This window comes from Neopelma chrysocephalum, unplaced genomic scaffold (assembly GCF_003984885.1).
Source record: "Neopelma chrysocephalum unplaced genomic scaffold, ASM398488v2 Primary Assembly neopelma1_63, whole genome shotgun sequence".
NCBI classification, from domain to species: domain Eukaryota; kingdom Metazoa; phylum Chordata; class Aves; order Passeriformes; family Pipridae; genus Neopelma; species Neopelma chrysocephalum.
In genome coordinates, this window is record NW_020897720.1 from 4,099,405 (window position 1) to 4,123,748 (window position 24,344).

The 24,344-nt window shown below is 51.6% G+C and overlaps 1 protein-coding gene across 2 annotated transcripts in view; it reads left to right on the forward strand.

Moving 5' to 3' along the window:
• The window catches only part of PPP2R2B (protein phosphatase 2 regulatory subunit Bbeta), a 66,569-nt gene that overhangs the window by 29,383 nt on the left and 12,842 nt on the right, over positions 1–24,344 (forward strand). For both annotated transcript variants that reach the window (XM_027683013.1, XM_027683014.1), the window contains 3 exons: positions 19,822–19,919; positions 21,468–21,633; positions 22,802–22,914. In XM_027683013.1, coding sequence (XP_027538814.1) covers positions 19,822–19,919; positions 21,468–21,633; positions 22,802–22,914 — 377 coding nt within the window. The remainder of the gene's footprint in view (positions 1–19,821; positions 19,920–21,467; positions 21,634–22,801; positions 22,915–24,344) is intronic.

Sequence of the window (24,344 nt, forward strand, 5' to 3'; positions counted from 1 at the left end):
CTGGAGGCAGGTGAGGAACACCAGTGACAGCTCAACCACCTACCTACACCTGCCTCCAGATAGGGCACGCGCCTGCTGCTCCCAGTCTCACTGGAAGCCTCTGTAATGGTTGGGGGGACCCTTGCACTTGCTGTTTTGGAGCAGGAGATGGGATCTGCTGCTGGAGGTTAGATGTCAGCAGAGGTAGAGGTTGCTTTAACCTCAGCTGGCAAGCTGTCCATGGAAACACGTGTCTCTGTGGGATCAGGGGAATGAAAGAGAGAGAATTAGAGAGGCTGTTTTGGAGAGCCCTCCCTCACAATCCCTAAATAAACTTGGCCTTAGTTGCAGCAGGCTGACAGACCCTTAATTATAATAACAGCATGAACAGTGTTGCTTTGTAACTGGTTCCCCACTGAAAATTTCTGGCGAGCGGGAGCAGTGTGCCAGATGTCTGCTTGTGATTGCCTCTGCTTGGAAAGATCCGTTCGGGTAGCGCTCTCAGCTGGAGGATACGAGTCACGCAGGGATCCAGGGGTGCTCGGGTTGTTTGCCTGATTTCTTGGCAGAAGCCAGAGTCCCATTGGAATCCTTGGAAGTGTCTCTGCAGCAGTTTCCTTCCTCAGAGTTTCTCTGTTACAAGGCACTGGAGTGAATGGGGACCTGCACCTCGCCCAGCAGTGACGAATTTCTGTGTTTCAGCTGAGTTTTGGTGACAGTGTCCCTCTACCCTGGCCTTAGGTGGAGGCTCTGGTCTGGTCTGGGGGTTTGTGCAGCCACCAGACCCAGCATGATTTGTGTCTCCAGCACGTGGCTGGAGTCCTGCTATGATGGGGCCCTGCCTGCCCCTGGTGATGCCTGTGAGTCCCAGGAGCTTTGCTGGGCTGGAACGTGGTGCTCTGAGCTGTGAGCTGTGCTTCTGCTGTGCTCTTTGTGTTGAGTGGAAACCAGTCCAGGAACTGGGAGGTGGAAGACAGCTGGAGGCACAGTCACTGTGAGGAGCCTCTGGACTGTTGGTAGCAAGTGTGTTGTGGCGATGGAGGAAACCCAATGCTGGCGGGCTGTCACTCTGCCAGTATCCTGGAGGTATCTGCTGGAAGCCCTTCTGCCCCTGTACAGCTCTGTCCGAGTTTCCCTGCAGCAGAACGTTTTGGCTGTGGATCCCGTTTCATACTGTGGTTTGGCACCTTGATGTGATGTTTTCATTAGGAGTCCTGCAAAGTGCAGAAGTGAGGTGTTACTGACAGAGCATCTCCAGCTGTGACTGGGTATTCAGCTTTTTTCAGCAATGGAAGTAAAGCAGCAGCATCCTTTGTTAGTCATTGTGCATAAAAACAAAGCCAGAGGTCAGTACCTGTGGCACTGACTGCTCGAGTTCACCCAAGATTGTGTTTGTGATGCTGTACAGAGATCACCTTGTAATTGGGGATGTGTCTGGTGTCAGTGGAGCCAGATTCATGTTTCCCATGGGTCTTGAGATGGTTGGAGTTCCCTGTTGTTGCAGTGCCTGTCAGTAGAAACAGTCTCTGCTTCCAGGGTGGTTCAGAGATCAGCCTTAGGTGTTTGGAATCTGCATCTGGCTGTGGTGTTGACAGGAAAATAGTAGCTCCTGGTTCTTATCCAGCACTCCTTCAGTAGCAGGTTTCAAAGCACTTCATAAACGAGATGGGGCTTCTTGCTAGTATTTTACAGATGTATTTGCTGCTTCTTGCCTGTTAGTGCACTGCCAGGCTGGGCATGGATCCTGCTTTGAAGCTGGAGCTGAAGTCTGCAGTGTTACCTCGTCTGCACAGGGCTCTGGGGAGGACACTGAAATCTTGTCATATTTGGACATTTGATCTAATGTAAGAACTTTCTAATTAGGATGTTTATGAGTTAATCACATGTGACACTTGGTTTGCTCCCTGCTGCAAGCCTGAGATGTGTGTGAGGATATGGGGAAGTGGATCATCCTTTTTTTGGCTTTGTGTCACCCTAATGCATTATCTCCATCTGGTTGTCTCCTCCCCCCTCATGTCCCTCAGCTGGAAGTAAGTGTGTACCAGTGGCTATTAATAGATGAATCCTGCAACAGTCTGCTCTTGCAGATGGGATTCTCAGCTTCTGAAGCCTAAAACTCATTACAAATAAAGCAATACGCTGTGTGGTCCTTAATACAATTAGCCTTACTCTAAGTTAGGCTCTCGGGGCCAAATGCCACCCTCGGTTTTCCATGTAAAGGTTGCCTGGGAGTGTCCTGGCCTGTAGATCCCAACCAGGACATCCCCTCATCACTCATGTTGCTGATTACAGACACAGCCATGGTGCTTTGTCTGTTAAATACAGATGTAAGATCCCATCCCTGACATCTCTGGCTGTGTGGTCCCCATGTCCTACGTGGTTTACAGCAGCAGGACAGGAGCATTGTGGTTCTACATTTGTCTGCGTTGCAGGAGGGCTTTAGCTTTCCTCTGTCCTACCATCTCATCGAACAGCCAAAACCAGCCAAAAAGCTAGGTACCCTCTTTGCATGAAGGTTCTCTGTCTGGCAGACAGAAGCCATCTCCCCCTTTCTGATGGGGTGTTCCACCCGTGGGAGGAGGCAGAAGGGCAGGGGAATGTTCACAGGCATTTCAGGGACCCCCTTTCTCAAGGGATAAGCAGTTGTGAATCCAACAGCCCTTACGGCTGCAGGCAGTTGGTTGTGCCTTCACTTGCCACTGTGTGTATCTGTGTGCTTGGCTGCACACACACACACACACACACACACACACGTCACTAGCACTAGTGACCCTTCTGTGTGCTCGGCTTGGAGTCATGACTCTTGCCCTTTTCCTTCACTCCGCCCTGCCCTTTCCTGGCATGTGGGTCAGGTGGGTCCAGCCACGGACCTGCAGATGGGGGAGCAGTAGGAGAGCAGTGTAGGGTGAGCCAGAGAGACTCTTCACAGAACTGCCAGAAATTGCTCCAAATTGTGCTCACGTCTGGTGTGCTTCCCCTTGCCAGGGACCTATGCAGCCCTGGGAACCAGAGAGGCTTTAGAGTCCTATTCTTAAAGTCTTTGTTTCTTTAATTGAGACAGTGTTCTGCTTTCTGTTGAGAAAGGAACCTGCAAGACTGTTTTGAGATTCATTTTTCTGCTCCTTGTGCTTTCCCGAGGGATGCATCTCCGTAGGGATGCTCGTGTTCCCATGCACAGGAGGCATCTGTCCCCATCGGGCCAGGGGTCCTGTCCTGTCTTGGCACTTGCTGGGGTGGGCAAAGCATCTTGCCTGGTGTCTTCAGTGTGTTTGTAGACCATGGCTTGGCCTTGAGGAGCAATGACCGTGGTGAGCATGGCCAGTGCCAGGGCTCCTCTCCAAACAGGGCCACTGCAATGCCGGCTCTGCCTTGCAGTGTGTTGTCCCACAGTGATGGTGTAGCCAGGCTGAGGAATATGTGGTTTTCACTTTGCTGGCTGGGAATGATTGTTCTGACTCCAGACAGGTGCTGTGCCCTGGTTAGAGGTACTGCCATACAGCCGAATTCCTGCCTTGGGGAGCACTTTGTTCTTGATCTCCTGAGAGCTGCTGCCTCACCAAGCCTCTTTCTTTCCTTGCAATCTGTTTCTGACAACGTGTGAAGTTATTGACGAGGTGATGAAAATCAGTGGACTAGGGTTTGCCAGAAAATGGTTTTTTTCCTCTGCATATGCAGTCTCAGGCCTTCAAATGAAACCACCCCCCTGTAAAACCCGGGTGGGGCTGCCTGGATGGTGGTCTCATGGCCCGTGGGTTCGGTGGTAGCTTCTCAGTGCATGTGCAGGCCTGGAGAGAGATGCAGGGGGTAATTAGGAGTAGAAAAATGCCCCATGATGTCGTCCATGCGAGTTGTCCCCCGCTGGGTGCTGGGTACACACAGCAGCGTGTTCCCGCCATCGCGCCGGCTGCCTCCCGAGTGAACGCGCTAACAGGCAGCTTGGCTGGCTTGTCGGATTTAGCCTTTGTTACGTCCTTGGCAGTGCTATTTGGAGGCTGGGAGGCTATTTTAGGTATATTTAATTACAGTTTTTTCTTGCTTAGCGAATAGCTGCCGGTACAGTTATTAACCTGTAGTGAAAAGCATTACAGCAGATGGGAAGTATTCGAGGCATTCTTTTGTCCCATCCTCCTCCAAATGACAGGGAAAACAATACATTTATCGGGAAGCACAGTTTATTGGCTAGCAGGGTTTGCAAGCAGTTTACTGTGTGTGTTTCTTTTACTTTCCAAAAGCCATTGATTTTTGCAGTGTTGCAATTAGAAAACAAGAAACCTATAAACCAGTGTATTCCTGTGTTTTAAAATGGAGTTTCAGTCTCCTGCTGTCTTTTTATTGGTTTCCCCCTTCCCAGCCCTGCTGAATGTTGCTTGAGTCAGCATGTTGTAATTGGCCTGTGGAGATCCAGGTCTGGCTGGTGTCACTTAAAACCCAAATGGCTTTGCTACAATTTCACTGTTCCTGGGCTTCCTTGCAGGAGCAAAGGCGCCCACTCCTGTGCAGCTTGTACTGCTGCTGTATTGACTGGGAGCACTTGGCTAATCGCTTCCTGTAATTAAATTCTTCGCTAGGAATAAAGTTAATCTTCTCAGAGCATATAAAACCTGACCCGCAGCCTGAGCAGGCAGAAACACTGTTGTTTATAGACACCTTTATCCAAGTGTAAAGGGCCTGTTCCCAAAGCAGAAGCAATTAGGATAATTAGATATTCCTTGTCCTGAGCTAGGGATATATAATAATAAACTGTAAGTGATATGTCAGCTTTCTGCTGAAGGTTTCATAGATTTTTGAGGTTGGAAGGGACTGTTTCCCCTGTTCCCTGTGACTCTGCTAAGACACTGCTCTGCTCGTGCCCTGTCTGCCTGATGGGGTCACCAGTTCTGCCTGTTGGGGTGCTGGGATTAACTGAGGCTTTGTTGGGTTTTAAACTATTTTAGATTTATGATTTCTCAGTCTGATGCTGCTCAATAACTTTGGCAAAGAGAAATGGAGGAGACTTTCCCCAACTCTTTTTCTGTGTTTGCATAAACACATTAATAAACTAATTGCCCAAATCCTTGCTGGCTGGCGGAAGCATTAAGCTTGCTGTGGGCAGCTGACTTGAACCATATGGTTTGGTCCCAAGGCTTCTTTGGGTTTTTAAAAGAGGTTCAAAAAGTGCCTATTTGCATCGTCTTGAAACATTGACATTCCGAGCACAAATAGTTTTGCATAATTTATTACTCTCACTGTAGCTTTACTCATACTCCTAAGTTCAACTTCAAAGTACTGCAGCCTCATTCCTAATTATTTATGTGCAGCAAAACAAAACAACATTAAGTGCCATCCAGGCATTGCTGCATTTCATTGGATGGAGAAACTCAGAGTTCTTCCATAGTCATAACATTTCCTGTTCATTTATTGAGAGCCAAAGTCAGAATGAAGATAGCCTTTCCTGGAACTCAAACTGATCAAAACAAAGTGCTTATGAAGAGAAAATATGTGATACCTGGAGGATGCCAGGTACTTGCCATCAGCTATTTAATTTGGACGATTATAGTACATTTGTCAGTTCCACTTTTATTCAGAGTGAGACCCACTTGCCAGTTCTCACACACTGTTTTGGTGCAGCAATATTTCATCAGCAAACAGTGTCAGGGGTGCCTGATGTGACAGGTCTGTCACTGCTTCCCCCAGTTTATTTTGTAATACCCATTATCTTTGCAACAAATATTGTATCTAAAATCACAAATGTGGATGAAATGTGCAGCAATGCCCCAGTGAGCCGAGTGCCAGGGAGAACCTGAAAGCAGGACTTTGCCAAACCTGCTTCACTGTGAAACCGGGTGTACCATTTTGTTGGGTTCCCCCACCATGATCTGGTTTTCCTTCCCATCAGTTTTGTCCCTAATGGACTGTTGTGGAGAGCACTGGGCATGTGCTCTCATGGTCTGCATCCCTCCCATCGTCGAGCGGATGCTGGTGGTGGGTACCAGGGAGATGTCAGCCACTGCGTTAGACAGGAGCTGAATAAATCAGTGTGCACGGATCGTTGAGCCTCTTTGTTGTAAAACAAATGGCCTGTGGTCAGTTAATCATATAAAGAAACATCTCCCAGACCTCATGGCATTATTCATAAGTACTAAATCCTCTTGCAGTTTCATAAACAGAACATCTGTTAAAATATGGGGAAATTACAGTCTGGAATGGTGGTTAGAGATGTGGCTTCCACAGGCTGTGGAGAAAAAGGAGCAAGAGATTTATATATTTTGCAAAGGGCTCGTCTCTCCCCCATCTGAACCATCCCTCTGCCTTCAGCTTGCGGGTCTCCTTGTGCTGGACACCTGTGCCCACCCAGCCTTGTTGGGTGCTGTGGGAGCGTGTGATGGGCAGAGTGTGCCCTGGGCTGCTGGTCCGGGGTGTCCTTCTCTGTGGCTGATGGCTGTGGAGCCTTTGGTCCCCCAATGTCACAGAAGCTGGAGTGGGCTGCCTGGGGGCCGCCGGCCACCGTGGCACAAACGAGGGCTGGCAGCACCGGGGACCCCGGGCGGTCTGGTACGTCTTGGCATTGCCCCTTCCATGTGACATAGCCGTCTTGGTACTGATGAATTGTCTTTGTTTCCTGCCCTCATTTCTCTCTGCTGGAAGGGGAATGAGTGAGCTGGAAGGTTGCCCACTCTGATGGTAACTCCCGAAGTCTGTCCGCCCTCTGCTTCAGTGCCAGCCCCACTGCTCTGTGGTGAGCGCCGGGCAAGTGGGAGAGGTAGAAAGTCACACTGTGTTGTTTTCATCCAGATTTACCTAATTCTTTGTTAAAAGGCTTTGAGGTGGCTCCCAGCCACGTGAAGGCTGGCGCTCTGGGCCACGTCCGGAGGGGCAGCTGCCTTCCCATGGCAGCTTTTTGATTGGCCTGCTGTCCCTGAACATCCGTTCCTTCTGCCGAGGGCCTGGAATTGATGTCACTTTTCCATCATGATTTAAAACAAACCCCCCCTAACTGTGGTGTCCCAATTTACAGTTCGTGTTTCAAGGAAGTGGCTCTTATGTCTTGCCAGCCCTCAGCACGTTCACTTGTTAAATTATGCATATGCTAATGAAGTGTGAAAATCAGCCAAATAACAACTCTCTGTAATCGCTTAATGTCCCCAGAGCATTGTGGCTTTTTTATTATTATTATTTTATGATTTGTGACCCATTCTGAGTTACGTTTCTGCAGGGCGTTCTTCCAACAACTGGGGTTAATTAGTATTTTCACTTTTTCTCCTTTTGAACGAAGCCCAAACGCGCTCACAGCCTACAGTGCAGTTTGTTTCCTGTTTTGATTTAAATAATCCCCAGATGTCCATCAGAGTGGGAAGCAGCTTCCCAGCAGAACTGCTAAAATCCACACCCTTACCCACAGCATGCACCTGGGTGTATGGGCAGGGACCGTGTCCGTATTGAGTGTCCTGCAGTTGCTCTTGCTGTGATGGCTGTTTTGGGCAAGTGACGCTGCTCCTTGTCCCCCTAACAGTGTCCCCCATCCCCAGGATGAAGCACTGTCTCGCTGTGGCAGCGGCAGCTGGCTGATCTGCCCCAAGTGTTGCTCCAGAATATGATACCATTGCTTGATTCCCCAGCTCTCCCGTCCCTGTACAAACAATTACGGCTGATGCTGGCTGTACCTGTGTCGGGAGGATGTTGCATGAATAGCATGTCACCTTTCCCTGGAACTGCTGCTCTTCCTGCCTGGCATGAGCTGGTGTCAAGCACTGTGTGTGAATGCTGCCTCATCCCACCTGAGTGGGCGTGGGCGAGTGTTCGTGGTTCACTGACCCTGCTTTGTAGCGGAGATTGTCCCAAATCCCTCGGTGTTCCAGGACACCACCAGACTTGCAAAGGCTTGACTGGGCTGGCAGTGGGACTCGGAGTCACTGGAGATGGGTGACGCTGCGGTGTTTGGGTGGAGAGCTCTGAACCTAAGCTGGATGTGACTCAGGCTTCAGTCAGGGCTTAGATCTGCCCTACGGTCTTACTCAAACAACATGATTCACTCCTTGGGGAGCCTCAGAGGGCAGGAGTGTTAGAGAGGAAAGCCCAGTGCCTTGTCTTTGGATAAGCATTGGGCAGGCCATGGATGGCGTATGGAAGCAGCATTGCCTAATGTCTGGTAACATCTGGTAACCTGCTTTCTCACTGACAACAAGGAATAGAGATGAGGGACGCAGCTCTTACCTCATTTCTTGAAGGTGGTCTGTAAGAGAATGTATTGTTTGTCACTGAGGCTTTTCAGTGGAAGTTGTTGGATGTTGTATAGTTATGTCTGTTGGGTGTTGACCAAGAGTGCTGTAGACACACTCACTAACCCTTCTCCTGTTGCATCCAAGCCATTTTCACACTCGCCCCACTCCTCTCGTGTCAGTAACAGGTTTGTGTTCTGGATCAGTATTCCTGCAGTGCCACGTTTCACCTGTGATATAAGTGGAGTGATGCTCTTCACCACTAACCAGAGCTTTGTGTAAAGTGCTGTCCTGTGCTGGCCATGTCCTGGCCCAATGCTGCAGCCTCCTGGGAGCTGCTGTGCTCCAGGGCAGGAGCTGAGAGCCCCCATTCCCTATGGACTCATGTGGTAAGGCCAGGTGGACAATCACTTCAAGCAGAATCACTCCTAGCCTGTGACAGCAGGATCATAGATTCATAGCAGAATCACATCCCACTCAGACAGAGCCTCGGTGACCTGAGCACTGGGTGTTTCACAGAGCACGTCGCTGTGGCTGTTGTGTTGCTCGTGGAGCTGCTGACAGAGCGGCCACTGTGTCTGGGCAAGTGACAGCTCCCTGCCCCTGCCCAGCCTCTTGTGTGCAGGAGCATTTTCTGTACTTCTCTCATCATTTGCCACTAGTTTAGAATAGACTAATCAGTTTTCCATGCGCTCTAATTGATGTTGGCGTGTTGCTGTGTTAACGATAAGACCTCACTGGAACAGCCAGGTTCAGCTCTGACTCCAGTCCCTGCACTGTGTGGATAAACAATGTCAAGATTATCTCAGTCCAACAGTTTTGTCAAAAATATTTTGCACTGATCCTGCCTGGGGAAGCGCCATGTTTAGCTTCAGTGACACAGCCTCGACACCAGAAACAGACCTCCCAGCAAAGACCTTTAATTCCCTGTCAGAATCAACTTAATTAAATCCCATCTGACTGGGAGAGGGTTTTCATTGGATCTAATGAATGTCCATGCTTCCATTTGAAAGCATATTATATCCCGGAGTTTATTCCCTGTAACAAGCAAAGTTTTTCTGCCCGTTTCCACTAAAGATAGATGTCTATGTGGAATTTCTGATCATTTTCAAACACAAATATTTGTTATTTACACTTGCAGTTTATAAACCAAGTGGTTTTCACACCTGGTTCCTTACCAGCAGGAGGCAGGAATGCTGCCTCGCCCACACAGACCTTGGGCCTTCCCCAGGGGCTTGTGGCACTCGGGTGTTTTCCACACCCCGGGCAGCAAAACCCCAAAGTTCAAAGACAGATTCATTTATAGCTGCAATCTGCTCCTTCAGCTGCTGCACAAATCACTTTTAAGCAATTCATTTCAGTGGCTCAGGACGTCACTTAATGAACCCAACACTAAATTGAAAGAAAGAAAGTTTAATTAAAATACTGCAAGGAAAATGTCTTGAGACAAACTCTTCCAGGGGCAGATTGAAAATTATGGCACAGGCATCCGGCTTCTGTGGGAAGAACTGTTGAAGTAGGCAGAAAATGTAGTTTGTGGTGAGTTTCAGAGCAAGCAGACAAAATGTGTGTTGTGGCCTGGCACCGTGCAGGGGCTCTGGGTTACTGTGAGCTCTTGCACTGCCTCATGAGGGGTTTGTGCCTGCTGAGGAGCAGTGGGGCCATGCCAGGCAGCAGTGTTGAGCCACATGTGGTGGCAGAGCCTGACAGTGTCCACCTGCTGTGGGTGTCACTGTGCCTTTGGCACCTCTGGGAACAGAGCACATCCTGGAGGGAGGACCTCGAGTGGCACCGGTCCCCGAAGGCACTGGGAGGGCAGTGGTGTGTGCTGACAGGCTGTGCCGCCTCCCAGAGAGGGGTTCTGTGGGTGGTGGGACTTGGCTGGGACAGGAGCAGGGGAAATGCTGCTGGCAGAGCACTGTGGTGGCTGATGTCAGGCTGAAATGTCCCATCTTCCCAGATGGGTGCTGAGATGGGTGTGGCACAGCCCAGTGCTCTGGGTGGCATCACCTGCCCCAGTCCCTTTGTGCTGCCATCTTACTCGATACAGCCCCAGATGTTGGATTAAGCCATCTTTAGCTGATTAAATTCAAATCTATGCAACAAATGCCAGGGACTGTCTGCACGTAGCATTCAGCGTGTTTGCTTTCCCCTAGAATTGGAATTGGGGCGTTAAGCACATTCTTTCAAACACCACCACTCTGACAGCCACGGCTTCTGTGGGTGCTTGCTCTAGAGGCAGATTATGGCAGAGAAGGGTCAGCTGCCCCGTGCAGAAGGTGTTCAGATTCCATCAGGTGCATTCCCTGTTTGCCTCCTCTTGTTCCCCATCATGTGCCAGGCCCATCGTGTCTCACCGCTGACCCACCTACGTTTCTGCATCGGTGCCACCTCCCCAGCTGACCTGGCTGCAGGCAGCTCATGTTGTCGCCCCGTGCTCAGGTTTGCCCATGGGCACACATTACTGGGAGTCTCCACTTGTGTATTGTGTTTTGTGATCCTTCATGGAATAGGTCTCTGCAGGCGGTGCCCGTTACTGAGTGCTCGGTGCTGGGGTCCTGTGAGAAGCTCCTGTCACAGTGGGTGCCTGTTGTGCTGCCCATGTTCAGCAGAGGGGCTTGTTCCAGGGGCACCAAACTGGAATAATGTGACAGAGAATGACATCAGAGCAAGATGGTAGCAAAATTCGGTCATAAGCTGCAAACAGCTGCTCTACATGAGAGGAAGGCTTGCTGCTTCCAAATTTTACCCACTTAGCTGACATTTGGGTACTTCTAATTAAAATTTTTAAACAGTCAATAGTTTTTGCTGATCAGCTAACAGATGGCTGCAGCAAGATGACCAGAAAGACAGACTGCATGGCACACGGAATGTGTTGGAAAGCATCCATCCATCCCGGTGTCTGCACACCGACCCTTCGGCTGTAAGAACAGTCTGATGGGGGGTGCACATCTGAGGGTTTCCTGGGTTTGCACAGCGGCATTCCCAGGACACACCTACCTGCTGAGGGTCCCAGCTGGTGCTGCAGTGGTCACCACTGTGTTACCTTTTGAGAAAAGCGGCCTTTGTGTTCCTGCTGGAGATAAAGATCTTGTAAATACAAAGAGCTTGGTGTTGTTAACATCTGTGAGTTCCTGCTTCCTGTGTCAGCTGTTCAGGTTTCAGCAACCAGCGATGTCCCTGGAAGTCACAGGTTTTGGGGAGGTATTTGGGAACCAGGTGAGTTTTTGCATTGCTTATGCCTTTATGCACATGCACGAGAAATCCCAGACAGTCCTATGGCAGACCTGGTGGAGAGCCCGAGGTTTGTAGAAATCCTTGGGGTTTTTAAAGGTGTGGAAAGGGTGGAGGACTTGATTGATGCTCAGGTGCTTTTTACAGAATCTCATTTATTTTAAGGATAGATTCTGCAGATGGACTTGGATTTTCCATCACTGTTCCTAAGCCCAAATCAGCCATATTGAGGAGGTTGTGTCTGCTGTGCCGCTAAGCCTCTTGGCAAAGGGATCCCAACGTAAATCCTGCAGTGAGCCAAGGCACAGAACAGTCGGATGAGTCGCCTGGGATGCTCCTGGCAGTGTGAGCCAGCTCCACAGCACAGGCACCGGAGCGTGGGGCTGGGGGAGACATGGGCTGTGGGCAGTGGGAGGGCAGGCTCTGCCAGCCTCAGTCTCTGCCCCAGCACTGCCCTCTGAGCCTCTGGCAGTGGGAATGCCGGCATGTCATGGAGGGCTGCCCTGACGTGTGTGTGCGTGCGTGCATGCAAAGGAATAATGGAGAAAAGAACAGTAAAAAGAGGAAAAAATAATTCAGCAGAAGATGGATTTCAGTAGTTGCCCAGTTCTCAATTGGTTTGCTTTGAAGTTGCTGTGCTCTGTAGAGAGCATGGTTTGTGGTTACCTCAGGTGTCCTGCCACAGCCTGGGCTGTCAACTGAGGCAGCATCTGGGAGCCTCTCCAACTCCACACAGAGCTGGGGCCACGTTTGCTTCCCTCGAGTGGGCGATGCAGCTCCTGTTGCCCAGCAGGGCTGCTCCAGGTCTCCTGGCAGCAGGGTGCTCTGGGGCACCCTCAACCAGCTGTTGGTCTTCCTCACAAAGTGGGGGTTATTTGCACTGGTAGAGAGATTCTCAGGTCCCATGCTAATTGTCATGATTAACATGCTGTTTCTCCATCACAGGTGTGATGTGTAACAGCTCTATAAGGTGTTCATAGCCTGACCAATTAAAAGCTGTCATTAATCCAAGAGCTAATGAGTTGTGCATCTTGATGCCGAAAGAGGAGTTTTGTGTTGCACGTACGAAACCAGGACCAGTGAGGGCTGGTGGGCAGGTGCAGGCACTGGGTTGGGCCGGGTGCCAAGAGCCAGGGCAGCCCGGCCAAAGGCAACTCCAACACTCTGCCCTGCTCCGTTCACTTGTGCAGCTGGGCTAAGTTATGGTTCTGCCTGAAAGCTGCTCTTCACTTTCTTCTCTGTTTTATTATTCTCCTCCTATTGATGACCTGGCCATTGCATCCCGAGGCTGCATGGTCTGTGCCGGTGTGTTCGGCTTTGAGGAGCACTCGCCCCGCTCCTCTCACAGCCCTGCCCTGCACACCCAGGTACCTGCGGCTGTGAGAGCCACTGCTCCCCGTGAGTCTCTGTGCCAAACCCTTCCATGACATTATTTCCTCATGAACTCTCCTTTCCAGCAGTTCCAGTGAATTCCACCTGGCCAGGATGGTGGAGAGATGTAAATTCACTTTCTTGCACACCAGCACTCTGAGACGGGCGCTGTGGTGGGGGTGCAGCAGCAGCACAGGGGGAGCTGCCAGATGGAAGTTTCTTTCGTTTAGGTCGGTAGCACGAAATTATTCTCTGCTGTAACAAGGGCAGAGAAATTTGGAATGTGCCAGTATTTTTAGAACTTCAATCTAGGAGAGTTATTCCATTTTGGGGAAGAGGAGCAGCTGCTGCTGGCTCTGCAGCACCGCATCATCGCGACGAGGAGCCTTACCCAGAGCAGGGCTCAGCAGTGCATCCAGCCCTGCCCAAAGCTGCCAGGAGGTCCTATCTAAGCCATGATTCCAGCTCGATCCTGGCAGGAAACAGGACTTGGGATGGGCAGAGGGATGGGCCTGGGCTTTCCCCAGGGCTTGCGGGTGTTCAGGCTCAGTTCTTCCATAAACCCTGTCCTCCACCACAGCCCTGGCCTGGCTGGGGCGGAGCAGACAGGCAGGTACAGGTACTATGCCATGCTGTGCCTTGCTGTGGCATGCCATGCCATGTTGTGCTGTGCCGTGCTGTGCCATGCTGTGCCGCGCTGTGCTTCATTTTGTGGTGTTGGCGAGCAGTGGTGTTTCAGGGCATTTTGCTGATGCTACAAGATCCTTACTGGGCTTAATGCAGTGGAATTGATTTCTGTTTCCCGGGCTATCATTCACCTCAGCAGGGGAGAATCAATGCCGATCAATCACATGTGATTTTGTGTGCAATTAGATCCCAGTTTAACCTCTGCTGTCCTCTGCCCTCCCACCTCACCCCCCCCTGCCATGGACCACACAGTTTGGGGGAGGATTGATGGCCCAGGCTCCCCACATCACACCTTGCCCCATTCTTGTGAGAGTGAGGTGGCACTTCCCTGTCCCCTTCAAGCTCCATAGCCTTGCCCAGGCTTTATTCCTCTTTAGCCTGTCCTTTCTGTACCTGAGGGGCCCTGAAGCCCCCATGTTTCAGTTCCTCACTGACACTTTTTCATGGGCAGGGAAGAAAGCTGTGTTTGGGTCTTTGGATGAGCCTGTTGCTCTGCCTGCTGGGGTGGGGACGGGGGTCCAACCCTGCTGAAGCTGCCGATGGTGCTGGGGTAAATCTGACCTGACAGAAGGGAGAGCAGGACCTGGTTCGTTCAGGATACCTTGCAGTGTTCTGGCCTGAGCGTTGATGTGTCTACAGCTCCCATCAAACTGCATGTAAAGCCCTGCCATGGGCTTCAGTTCCTCATTGCTGACAGCATGTGCCTTTCAGAGTAAACACCTTGCTACATTTTTTTTTCTTTTTTTTTTTTTTTTAGAGGCAGACAGAAAGGGAGACCAAAGGGATCTCTTTTAAACAGTGAAATGCAGAGTCTCACCATTTCCTGAGCAGTGTAAGACCCACAGACTGTCACTGAGGGACAGACCCAGGAGTCCTCCTCAGGAGGCTGAGGGTTGTACAGAGTTATTCAGTGAAAACTGAAAGGGTTGTGTCTTCCTTGAAAGCCCCTTTTGAGCTCAGGGTCCACCTCCTACCAAGGCATGGTGGGATGCACTGAGCCACCCTCAGGGGATCTGTGGGTGGGCTTGTGCTCTGGCTCTCCCATGACCAGACATCCTCCCCAAACCCCTTAATTTTTGATGACCTCCTTGTGCTTTCTTCATCTGCCTGAGTGGTTTCAGATGTAGGTTTTGTTTTCCATTAACGGGACTTGTTGGTGTCCCACTTGCTTTCTCCCTGGTGGCCAAGCAGCAGGCTGGGAGTGGATCGTTTTGCCGTGGCTTGGTCGTGGTCCCAGTTGGGGGCTGCATCCTTGTCCCCTCGGCAAACCCCCACAGCCCTCTCTCTCTGTTTGGGGATCTGACGGGAGGAGGAGGGACATGGTTGTGGTGAGTTATTATCTCACACTTATCAGCATTAAACTGGATTTGGCAACTCATAGCCTGGGATTTGAATGATCTAAATCCTTCATTTGGCAGCCTGGTTTGCTGTTATTTATGGTGCTTCCCGATTTATTATCATCTGCAGTTGGAGGCTTTGTGTGTGGTGCTGTCCACCGAGTGATTTATACAGATAATAAAGAGAGTGGGGCGTCCAGCGCCGTGGTCCTGATGCCCCTCACAGCCTTCCCATCCCCCAGTGCTAGAGAGCAACAGAGCTGGGGAAGGGTCTGGAGCACAAATCTCATGAGAAGTGGCTGAGGGAGCTCAGTCTGGAGAAAAGGAGGCTCAGAGGGGACCGTCTCACTCTCTACAACTCCCTGACAGGAGGATGGAGCTGGGTGGGGTCGGGCCCTGCCCCCAGGGAACAAGGGACAGGACAGGAGGAAATGTCCTCAAGTTGTACCAGGGGAGGTTTAGATTGGATATTAGGAAAAATTACTTCCCTGAAAGGGCTGTTCAGCTCTGGCACAGACTGCCCAGGGTAGTGGTGGAGTCCCCATCCCTGGAGGCATGTGACAGACGAGGAGATGCGGCACTTGGGGACATGGTTTAGTGGTGGCCTTGGCAGTGCTGGGGGAATGGTTGAACTCAATGATCTTAGAGGGCTTTTCCAGCCTAAACAACTCCATGATTCTGTGGAACTCAAACCCACCCATCTGGCCGATGGGTTTGAGTCCAGGGATGCCTCTGCCACCATCGACTCCTGCTGTTACCTGGGCCTCACGGGCTGGACTGGGCATGCCATCCTGTGCCAGTCGGGGCCATGTGCTCCTGGCAGGGGTGGTGGGACACGTGTGGTGTCCCATGGCCTCCCCACCCAGACAGCTGGTACCAGGGCCCTTCTGCATAGAGCTGCTGCTAAAGCTGGGGCAGGCAGGATGTGGTGGGAGCAGGGACAAGGTACCCGGGATGCTCTGGGAGTGAGGATGAGGTGCCTGGGATGCTCCAGGAGCAGGTACAGGGCGCTCAGGCCCCTGCCCTGGTGATCAGAAGGAGAGGGATGGCTGTGTGGACAGCTCCCTGCTGTGGATCAGGCTGCTCCAGGGATCCAGGTCTCAGCACCGACATAAGCTTCCCTGGTTTATCTCTTTTCTTTTTAATAACAGTCATTCCCCATTCCTGGTGGAGAGCACGCCTTCCTCCACACTGGGAGAGGGGGAGGGGGGTGTATTGTAAATTTCCTATTTTTCTCATAAAACTGTATCGCTACGGCGGAAATCAAATCCCGTCTTCGATATTTTTAGCACGAGAGCGTGAAGATGCAGTGATGCCGAGGGAAGGGAGGATGGGAGGGGAGGGAGGACGGCGGGGCTGAGTCTCCATGGAAACTGTTTGCTTTAAATTCCCGCATTCGGGGCACTGAGCGTGTAGGAGGTGATGAAGGAAATGAAAAAAGCAAAAAAGAGGGAAGGTTTTTTCCTTTCTGTTGTCACAAAACTGCTGAAGGAACCTTAGGAGAAATGGGCATAAATTATTGATCATCTCAGCGCGAATACATGTGCGTTTTAATTAATAATCACCCTGTCACGTCTCTTGAGGGCGGTGGGTGGGATGTGCAGGCAGCAGCCGTGACTGACCACCAGTGCTGGAGGGGCCCGGGTTTGTCCAGAGACACCTTTGGAAAAGAGCTGGTGCTGCTCTGTGCTCCCCAGCTGTAACCTCTGTAGAACCCCTCTGTTTCCCTTCGGGATGTTCTCCTGTGCCATGCCAGGCTGCTGTTACTGCCTGGAGACACCCGGGAGAAGAGCTGGCGCCCAGCCCTAGGGTGTTGGGGAATGATGCTCCTGTAGACTGTGGTGGGCTTGGGTTGGATACTTCTACTCACAAGAGGGTTTTTTTAACATTTAGGGCGTTTTTTTAAGGCATGAAAGGTGTTGTTAGCCAGGCTCTGTTGTTATCCTTGTCTGAAGTCCTGACAGCAGTCATGAGTAAACAGGAGGTCCAGGAGGGTATGTGGACCTGCAACTCCTCGTTCCTGTGGGTGCAGTGTAAATGGGTGGGTGGGCTGGGGTGGCACAAGGGTCCCCGTGGTGCCCTGCCCTGGTGTCTCAGACCACAGCCCTGCTGACAGGGTGATGCATTTGCATTAGGTCATGTCTGAAAAATGTCTCGCTGCAGCACGGAAAGTTATTTTTAATTCATTGAAAAGGGAATGACCTAAAACCGGCAGCTGGGGATGGAGAGGATTAAATAGTGCAAAACAGGTACATTTTCAGCCGAGTAATTTTAGAAGGCAGAAGCATGTCTCAGTGAGGGGTGCACATTAGCACTGCCTGACCATGGCCACTGCCTGGCCAGTCCCTTGGCTGCTGCTGGGGTGGCTGTTCCAAGCCCATCCCTAGTGTTTTCTCCACATGACACCTCAGCGACTCTGGGCTCAGCCCATGGTGTCGTAGTGGCACTCGCCAGGGTGAGGGTCCTGCTACAGGAAAGAAAATGTCTGTGTGAGCTGGGGCTGAGCTGAAGCTGCTGAGCCAGACTTGGTGCCAAACACAGAGTTTCAGTGCTTGAGGGTGTCTGACTTTGAAGTGGCACCTGTGGGCAGCTGTGGCTGCAGTTACTGTGGGAATGGGAGACGGCTTTGGCTTATCTTCCCAGGGATGTGTTTGTTCTCCTATGTGTTAGACCCAATGACTGTTCCACAGAATTGCAGGTCTGGGTTCTGGCTCTGCAGGACCTTCACATGCTGTAGCGAGGCAGGCACATTCCAGGAGCACAAATGGGATTCACCCTGCTCCAGTGTCCCTCTCCAGCCTCTAACAGGTGTTAAAATGCCTGTCCTGCCAATGGTTGTGGGACTTTGCTAAATGGGAATGATATTTAATCAATAGTTCAGACCCAACCAAGAGAGAAATTCAGGATCCATTCCATAACTTTAACCCAAAAAACCTGACATCCCTGCCAGGTGCTGCCTGTGCCTGGCTGTGGCCACTGGTGTGAGCCCGAGTGGAGCTCAGCCCCTCTGCGGTGCTCCTCAGCCTTCCTGAGCATTGGCAGCAGAGGGTTAAACCCTTCCTGGCATCCCTGTGCCTGAGGCACACAGGTTCCATGTGAGGGAACCAAGTGCTTTGCCTTGGAGCTCTCCAGCCAAGTGCCAGCAAATCCAGCTGTGTGTGCCTGTGAGCGCTGGGGGGTTTGGTGAGCAGGGGTGTGTGTGGTGAGCACTGGTGGGTTTGGTGAGCAGTGGTGTGTGTGGTGAGCACTGGTGTGTGCCAGTAAGTGCCCTACACCACCGGGACAGGGTGGCTGTTCTAACTCCCACATCTGCCAGGAATCACTTGCTCGGCTGAGATGGTGTCCAGGGCAGGGCAGAGGAGTGTGGTTTTGGGGGACCCTGTGGCCGTGTGAGGGGCCTCTGAGGTGCCTTTCCTGGGTGATGCCACAGTATGGGACATGTGTTTGGGGGGTGCTGTCTTGGCTGGTATCCTGGAAGACAGACCCTTAGTGGTCCCAGCAACACCAGGAACCTGAGCCGGTCACTGCATTTCGTCTTTTCTCATCTGCTGTTGTAACTTTCTAATCTGTATCTGAGAGGGATAAAAATTATGGGAGGGAGAAGGGGCAACTCAGGTTATATGGTTCTGAGGCTTTCTCTGCTGGTACACAACAGAGCTGATAATCATTAGGGGCCACAGCAGTGCTCGGAGGGCCTGAGGTGCCGGTGCCTGCAGCCCGGGCAGTGCCATGGCCTGTGTGCACAGCCAGTGTTTGCAGCCACGCCAGCACCAGGGTCTGCCCCTTCCCGGAGCTGCGGGGCTGCAGCCAAGGGCTGTGCAGCCCTGTCAGTCCTGGTGCTGCAGAAATGAGAGGGACAGGGAATGCAAATGGCAGGAGTGAGCTGGCAGCTGTCATGGCCAAGTGCTGCTCATTGCAGAATTCATCCTGCGCCCAGTGTTGGGGCTCCGAGGCGGTGGTTGCTCTTCCTGTTTCCCGGCTCTGTACTGGCAGAGTGTGGCTCCCCAGGCAGTGGGTGAGCACCAGTTGGGCAGTAATTGCTGTGGAATTAACCTCTGACATTCTTCTAAAAATAGGCCCAATAAATCCAATCATTAGCAGCTCCCGTCCGCGTTGCCTGAAGGGTAAACACTGCAGATTAAAGCCTTTGCAGTTACAGGTCCCTTCGCTTCTCCGCTTCTCCCGCTGCTGAGCCCAGCGCTCTGGAGATAGCACCTTGGTTTGTGGGGAAGGGGAGTGATGTGAGCATGGTGGCCTTTGGGCTGATGGAAGGCTGAAAGGCATCACTTTAATTTACCTTGGTAGACGATGGCAGATTCAACAACGGGCAGAGTAAAGCAGCAGTGTGGATGTGGTCACCTGGGCTGCTCTGCTTGGAGAGCTCAGAGGCAGAGGACAAAGGTGTCCTCATTCGTCTGCGCCCTCTCCTCTGAGGACGAAGGCAAACCACCACCCCAGACAGAAGGTGGCAGAAGGGCCAGGTGGGAGTGAGACCTGCCCAACATCCAGGTGCCATGGCAGATGCCAGGATGAGGTGCGGGGGCACTGGTGGTACCGAGCCCTCGCCAGGTCCCAGGAATCAATTGTGTCACCCGAAGTGGTGGGGTGACTCCCCAGGGCACTCTCCCGGGGGAGCGTGCCGTGCCGTGCCATGCTGTGCCATGCCATGCTGTGCCACCTAACCCTGTGCCTGTGCTGCCAGCAGCAGTCCCCAGGCTGCATTAAGCACAGGCACAGTGCCTGGAAATCCCCCTGGGTCCGGTGTTGGGGTGCAGACCAGGGCAGGGGGGCAGGAGCACCAGGCAGGAGCACCAGGCAGGTCTGGGCTCATGACAGCAGAGTTCCAAAATGCTGGGTCCGTTTAGTGTTAGAGACAATAGAAAAACAGGGATTTATGGAGATGCCACAGGGGATGGAGCACTGACAGGGCGTGTAGCTGCACGGGGAATGGCGCTTTCTGGATGCCTGCGGAAGCCAGGCTGCAGTTACTTAAATTGTCTTTGTCTTCTCCTTCTCAGCTGACATCATCTCCACAGTTGAGTTCAACCACACTGGAGAGTTACTGGCAACAGGGGACAAGGGGGGCCGGGTTGTAATATTTCAGCGTGAGCAGGAGGTAAGTGCCAGTGAATGCAAAATGCCCATTTTATCCTTTTAAGTGAAGCATCCTGCTGTTTCCTAATCCGCCTGTGTCACTCCTAACCTCAGGGCTCTCCTGGCAGACTCCAAGCTGAAAAGCCACTATTAACATCAGCAGGGCCAGATTTCCTCCTGTCAAACACCCTCCAGAAGTCATATTTCCTGCATCCTTCTGCTCCAGGTGTAATGGGGATCAGGCAGCGGGTCTGAGTGTGCGGTGAGAGCCTGTCTCAGAGGTGACACCAGCCCAAGAACCCCCTCACACCACCAAAATTCTGGAAAGTGTAGATGGATGCAACGATCGCATTTCCCTTCCCAAACTTTGCCCAGGAATTGTTAGCAAACACATTGCTGGAAGCTGGAGGTCACGCCTGCCAGGGTGGTGTGTGCTTGGCCCTCAGCCCTCAGCATGGCCCAGCACTGGTGGGTCCCCTGCCAGCCTGGCTAGAGGAGCTTTGCTGGCTCCCACCAACGGGGAGGGTCCCCACCATTTCCGAAGCCATCCTGGTTTGCTGCTCTGGCCTGGGCTGAGCTGGTGGGACCTGTCCTCCCCTGCACTGGAAGGGATGAGTCAGACCTGGCCATGAGACATGTCACAGTTTTAAATTTTTCTCAAAGTTAAAGCCTCGAAATTATTTCTCTTTAGGCTGGAGAGAACCCTGTGGTTAAAAGTTGCATGTGTAGACAGTCATCAGCCTTTCCATCACTATTTCATTTCTCCTTTCCCTCTCATTTCATTACTCTACTGCTTTTCTTGAACTTTAAGCCTCCAGCATCACTCCGGGTGTATCCGCTCAGCTCCTGCTCCAGGGGACATGTGGGGCTTCACCCCCCCGAATGCTCCATTTGTGTGTGGGAGGTTCATCTCCACGGTGGTTTTATTTAATTACCTCAGCCCTGTTTGGAGCCCGGTGCCGTTGGTTCATTTGTGGTGTTTGCAGATACACGGTGTCTTCCAAGCACTGAACTGGGGCACAGTGTCAGTTCCCACAGGGACCACGTCCTGCTTCTTGCTGTGTTATCCTTGCTCTATAGCCATGGACCCATTGGGCAGGCACTGCCCATCCCATACTGGTGGCTGCTGCCAGGGGCTCCTCTGTGGCGAGTCCAGCACCCAGCAGGAGGTGGAACTCAGTCCCACCCATTCACTGGGGACGGCCAGTGCGGTGGGATCTGTTCATGCTACACTCCCTCTCCATTCCCTCTCTGTTTCTACTTCATTCCCTCTACATTTCTTCTCCATTCCCGCTGTGTTCCCATTCCGATCCCTCACCATTCCCACTCTGTTCTTGCTCTGTTCCTGCTCCATTCCTCTCCATTCCAACTCTGTTCCTTCTCCGATCCTCCTCTGTCCCCTCTCCATTCCTGCTCCATTCCCACTCTGTTCTCACTGAGCACACCAGGAGCCCTGGTGCCAGGAGAGGCCATCCCAGGGTGTCCAGCCCTGCTCTCGCGTTGCTTCACAAACCCTGGAGAGCCCCGAGCCCACTGCCAGCACCTTCAGCTCCTGCCTCTCCCTCTGCAGAGCAAGAACCAGCCCCACCGCAGGGGAGAGTACAATGTCTACAGCACCTTCCAGAGCCACGAGCCGGAGTTCGATTACCTGAAGAGCCTGGAGATCGAGGAGAAGATCAATAAGATCCGATGGCTGCCGCAGCAGAATGCGGCCTATTTCCTGCTCTCCACCAACGGTGAGTGGAGTGCCTGGGCTGAGCGAGAAAGGGAGGAGGTGGAGGGAGGGAGACTTCTACCTTGCTGACAACTTTTATTTTTTATTCTTTGGATCCTGGGAACTCTTGTGGGTTTTTTTTTCTTTTTTTAAGACAAACTGCAGCTGATTTGTTTCAATTTGCAGTTCCGTTCAGCTCAGCAGTTCCATGTTATGTTCTGATAAATATCGTGAGAATCCAGGAATATTACTTGGGATGAATGGGACCTTAAGATGGATGTGACTTAATTACTTCAGGGGAAAAGGAGGGGTCTAATCATCTTCCATAACCAACTTACTTTGTGTTATAGAATTGACTCTATTGATCATTGTAATAAAATTCAAAGACTTACTAAACTCATTTGAGGGGAGAATCATTGAAATGCAATTAAGATTAATTATACAGCATAATGTTCTGTTAATTGAGTTTTTAAATAGTTTTTTGATTAACAGGGATATTACTCTTCCATTTGGGATGGTGTTCCACACGCAGGCAGGTTATCAAAATGATTCTTTTGGAAATACTCCCATGTTATGCTGTTTCTTTTTGTTCTTACTGTTACACTAACATTTTATATCGAACCCCCCGAAATAGAGCAGGTTAATAAAAACAAAATTAATGGTGCTCCATTGGAGTTGCCGTGTAAGGGAGAAAATGAAGATGGATGATGGGATTGTGTATGAAACCTGGTGGAAGTGATGATAAACTATGGATGGAGTCCCTGCCAGGAGGGAGCAAAGAAAACACCATTATTCAGAATAACCCCACGTGTTCTTGGGGTTCCTTCCCCAGGGGCTCTGTGGCACAGGGGATGGGACGCCAGGAGGGGACAGGGAACTGTGGGGGAGGTTGGAGCTGCCTTTGGTCCCTGGTGAGTGCTTGGCTCTGCACAGTTCTGGGTGGGGAAAGTCAGGATGACTCTGAGTGAGCTATAGAAACCCTGTCATGTCCTTTGAGGTGTGTCCAGAATGCCCCATGTGTCTTTGCTCCTCTGCAGAGCTGCGCATGAGGAGCTTTCTGTGGGGACAGGTACATCTGTCACCCCTTCCAGCATGTGGCATTGGGGGACAGCAGATTTTTCCAGCCAGCATGGTCTTAGTGTGTCCATCAGTGTGTGGCTCAGGTGACACTCTCCTCTCTCCTCCCCCAGATAAGACTGTGAAGCTATGGAAGGTCAGCGAGCGGGACAAGAGACCGGAGGGATACAACCTCAAGGATGAGGATGGCCGTCTCCGAGACCCCTCCATGATCACCATGCTACGGGTGAGTGTGCGGAACTGTGGCTTTCGAGGAGCCTTTTACTTCAGGGGCTTGGATGAAAATCGCTGCTGGTGTCCCCTGTGTGCCCTGGTACCTGCAGTGCCATCCTGCCGTGGTCAGTGGATGTCAGAGGGCATCCTTGTTTGGAGGCCGGTGCTTTGGATGGTGAACGGGCATGGGAACGGAGGAGAGAGCTGCTGTGGGGCTGTGCCAACTCTGGGCAGGTGTGCCACCAGTGCCACGTTCTGTCCCATGTCAGGTACCCCAGTGCCACAGTGCTGCTGTGCCACCCCACAGGCCGTGCCCGTCCTGGTGAGGAGGCAGGACATGAGCCTGCCTATCCTGGAGCATTCACACGTGCAGCTGCTGCTGCTGCGGGAGCACAAGTACTTCCTCTACATGAGTTTTCCTCCTGGTCATGACAGTAAGCAGACCAGACCATCTTGTAATTTATTATCATCCTGTCAGAATTTGCGTTGTGAGCACTTGTGGGTTTTATAATATAAAATTGTTACTGTGATTACCCTGGCCTCACTCTGTGGCTCCCAGTTCCATTGTGGATGATGCCATTGAGAACCCTGGGCAGGGGGTAATTCTTGTCTGTGTACAGGGTTGCTCTTGGTGGCTGGCACCCTTTTCCTTTACGGAGCAAGAGACCATTTGTTTCATGTAGATGTGTATCTGCTGTTCAGGCAGCATTTCCAGCCTAACGTGCCATTGCCTGACAGCCTGTTGGAGAGGTTTGCTTGGCATCCAGCTGTTGGAGCTGGGGCTCTGACAGATCAGTGGGGCAGGAAGCAGGGTTTGGAAAAGCAGAAGTGTTAAGGGTGTTACCCCAGGTAGTGCTTCCTTCTCTGGTTAAACACACTGGGAAGGTCCTAGGATTTCTTTTTCCCCTGTAGAAAGGCATACTGAAATATCAGAGAACTGGACACCACTGGAGTCCACTCTCTGCCTTGAAAGTTTCAGCTTTTGTTTCACTCTCAGCCCTTTCACTCCTGGTAGCAGCTCGGTGCCGTGTGGCTGGAGGAGTTGCTGTTTGGTGTCTGCCAGTGCACTGGGATCAGGCACTGCCATTCCTGCTCCCTGTGAGTGGCCCCGCAGGAGCGCGCGGCTCCTGCTTCACCGCGGCACCAGGAGGTAAAACGCACTGTAAGTGCTCGGTGTTATGGTTATTGGTATCTGCTGTGTAGTGCCTGTGGTCCCTGAGGACAGAGGATTGAGGAGTCTTCTGCCAGCTCCGTTTGATCTAATGTTTTGATGATTTTACTTAGACAGATATTTACATAGCTGTAACTGTTTTGCTGCAGCTTGGTGTATCTCTACCCTGTAATTGTCCTGTGATGCTCGTGCTTTGGAGTAAAGCCACATCCATCCACAGTTTAATTTTCAACCACAAACAAGCAAAAAAGGGTTTTAAACCCACCTTGCTG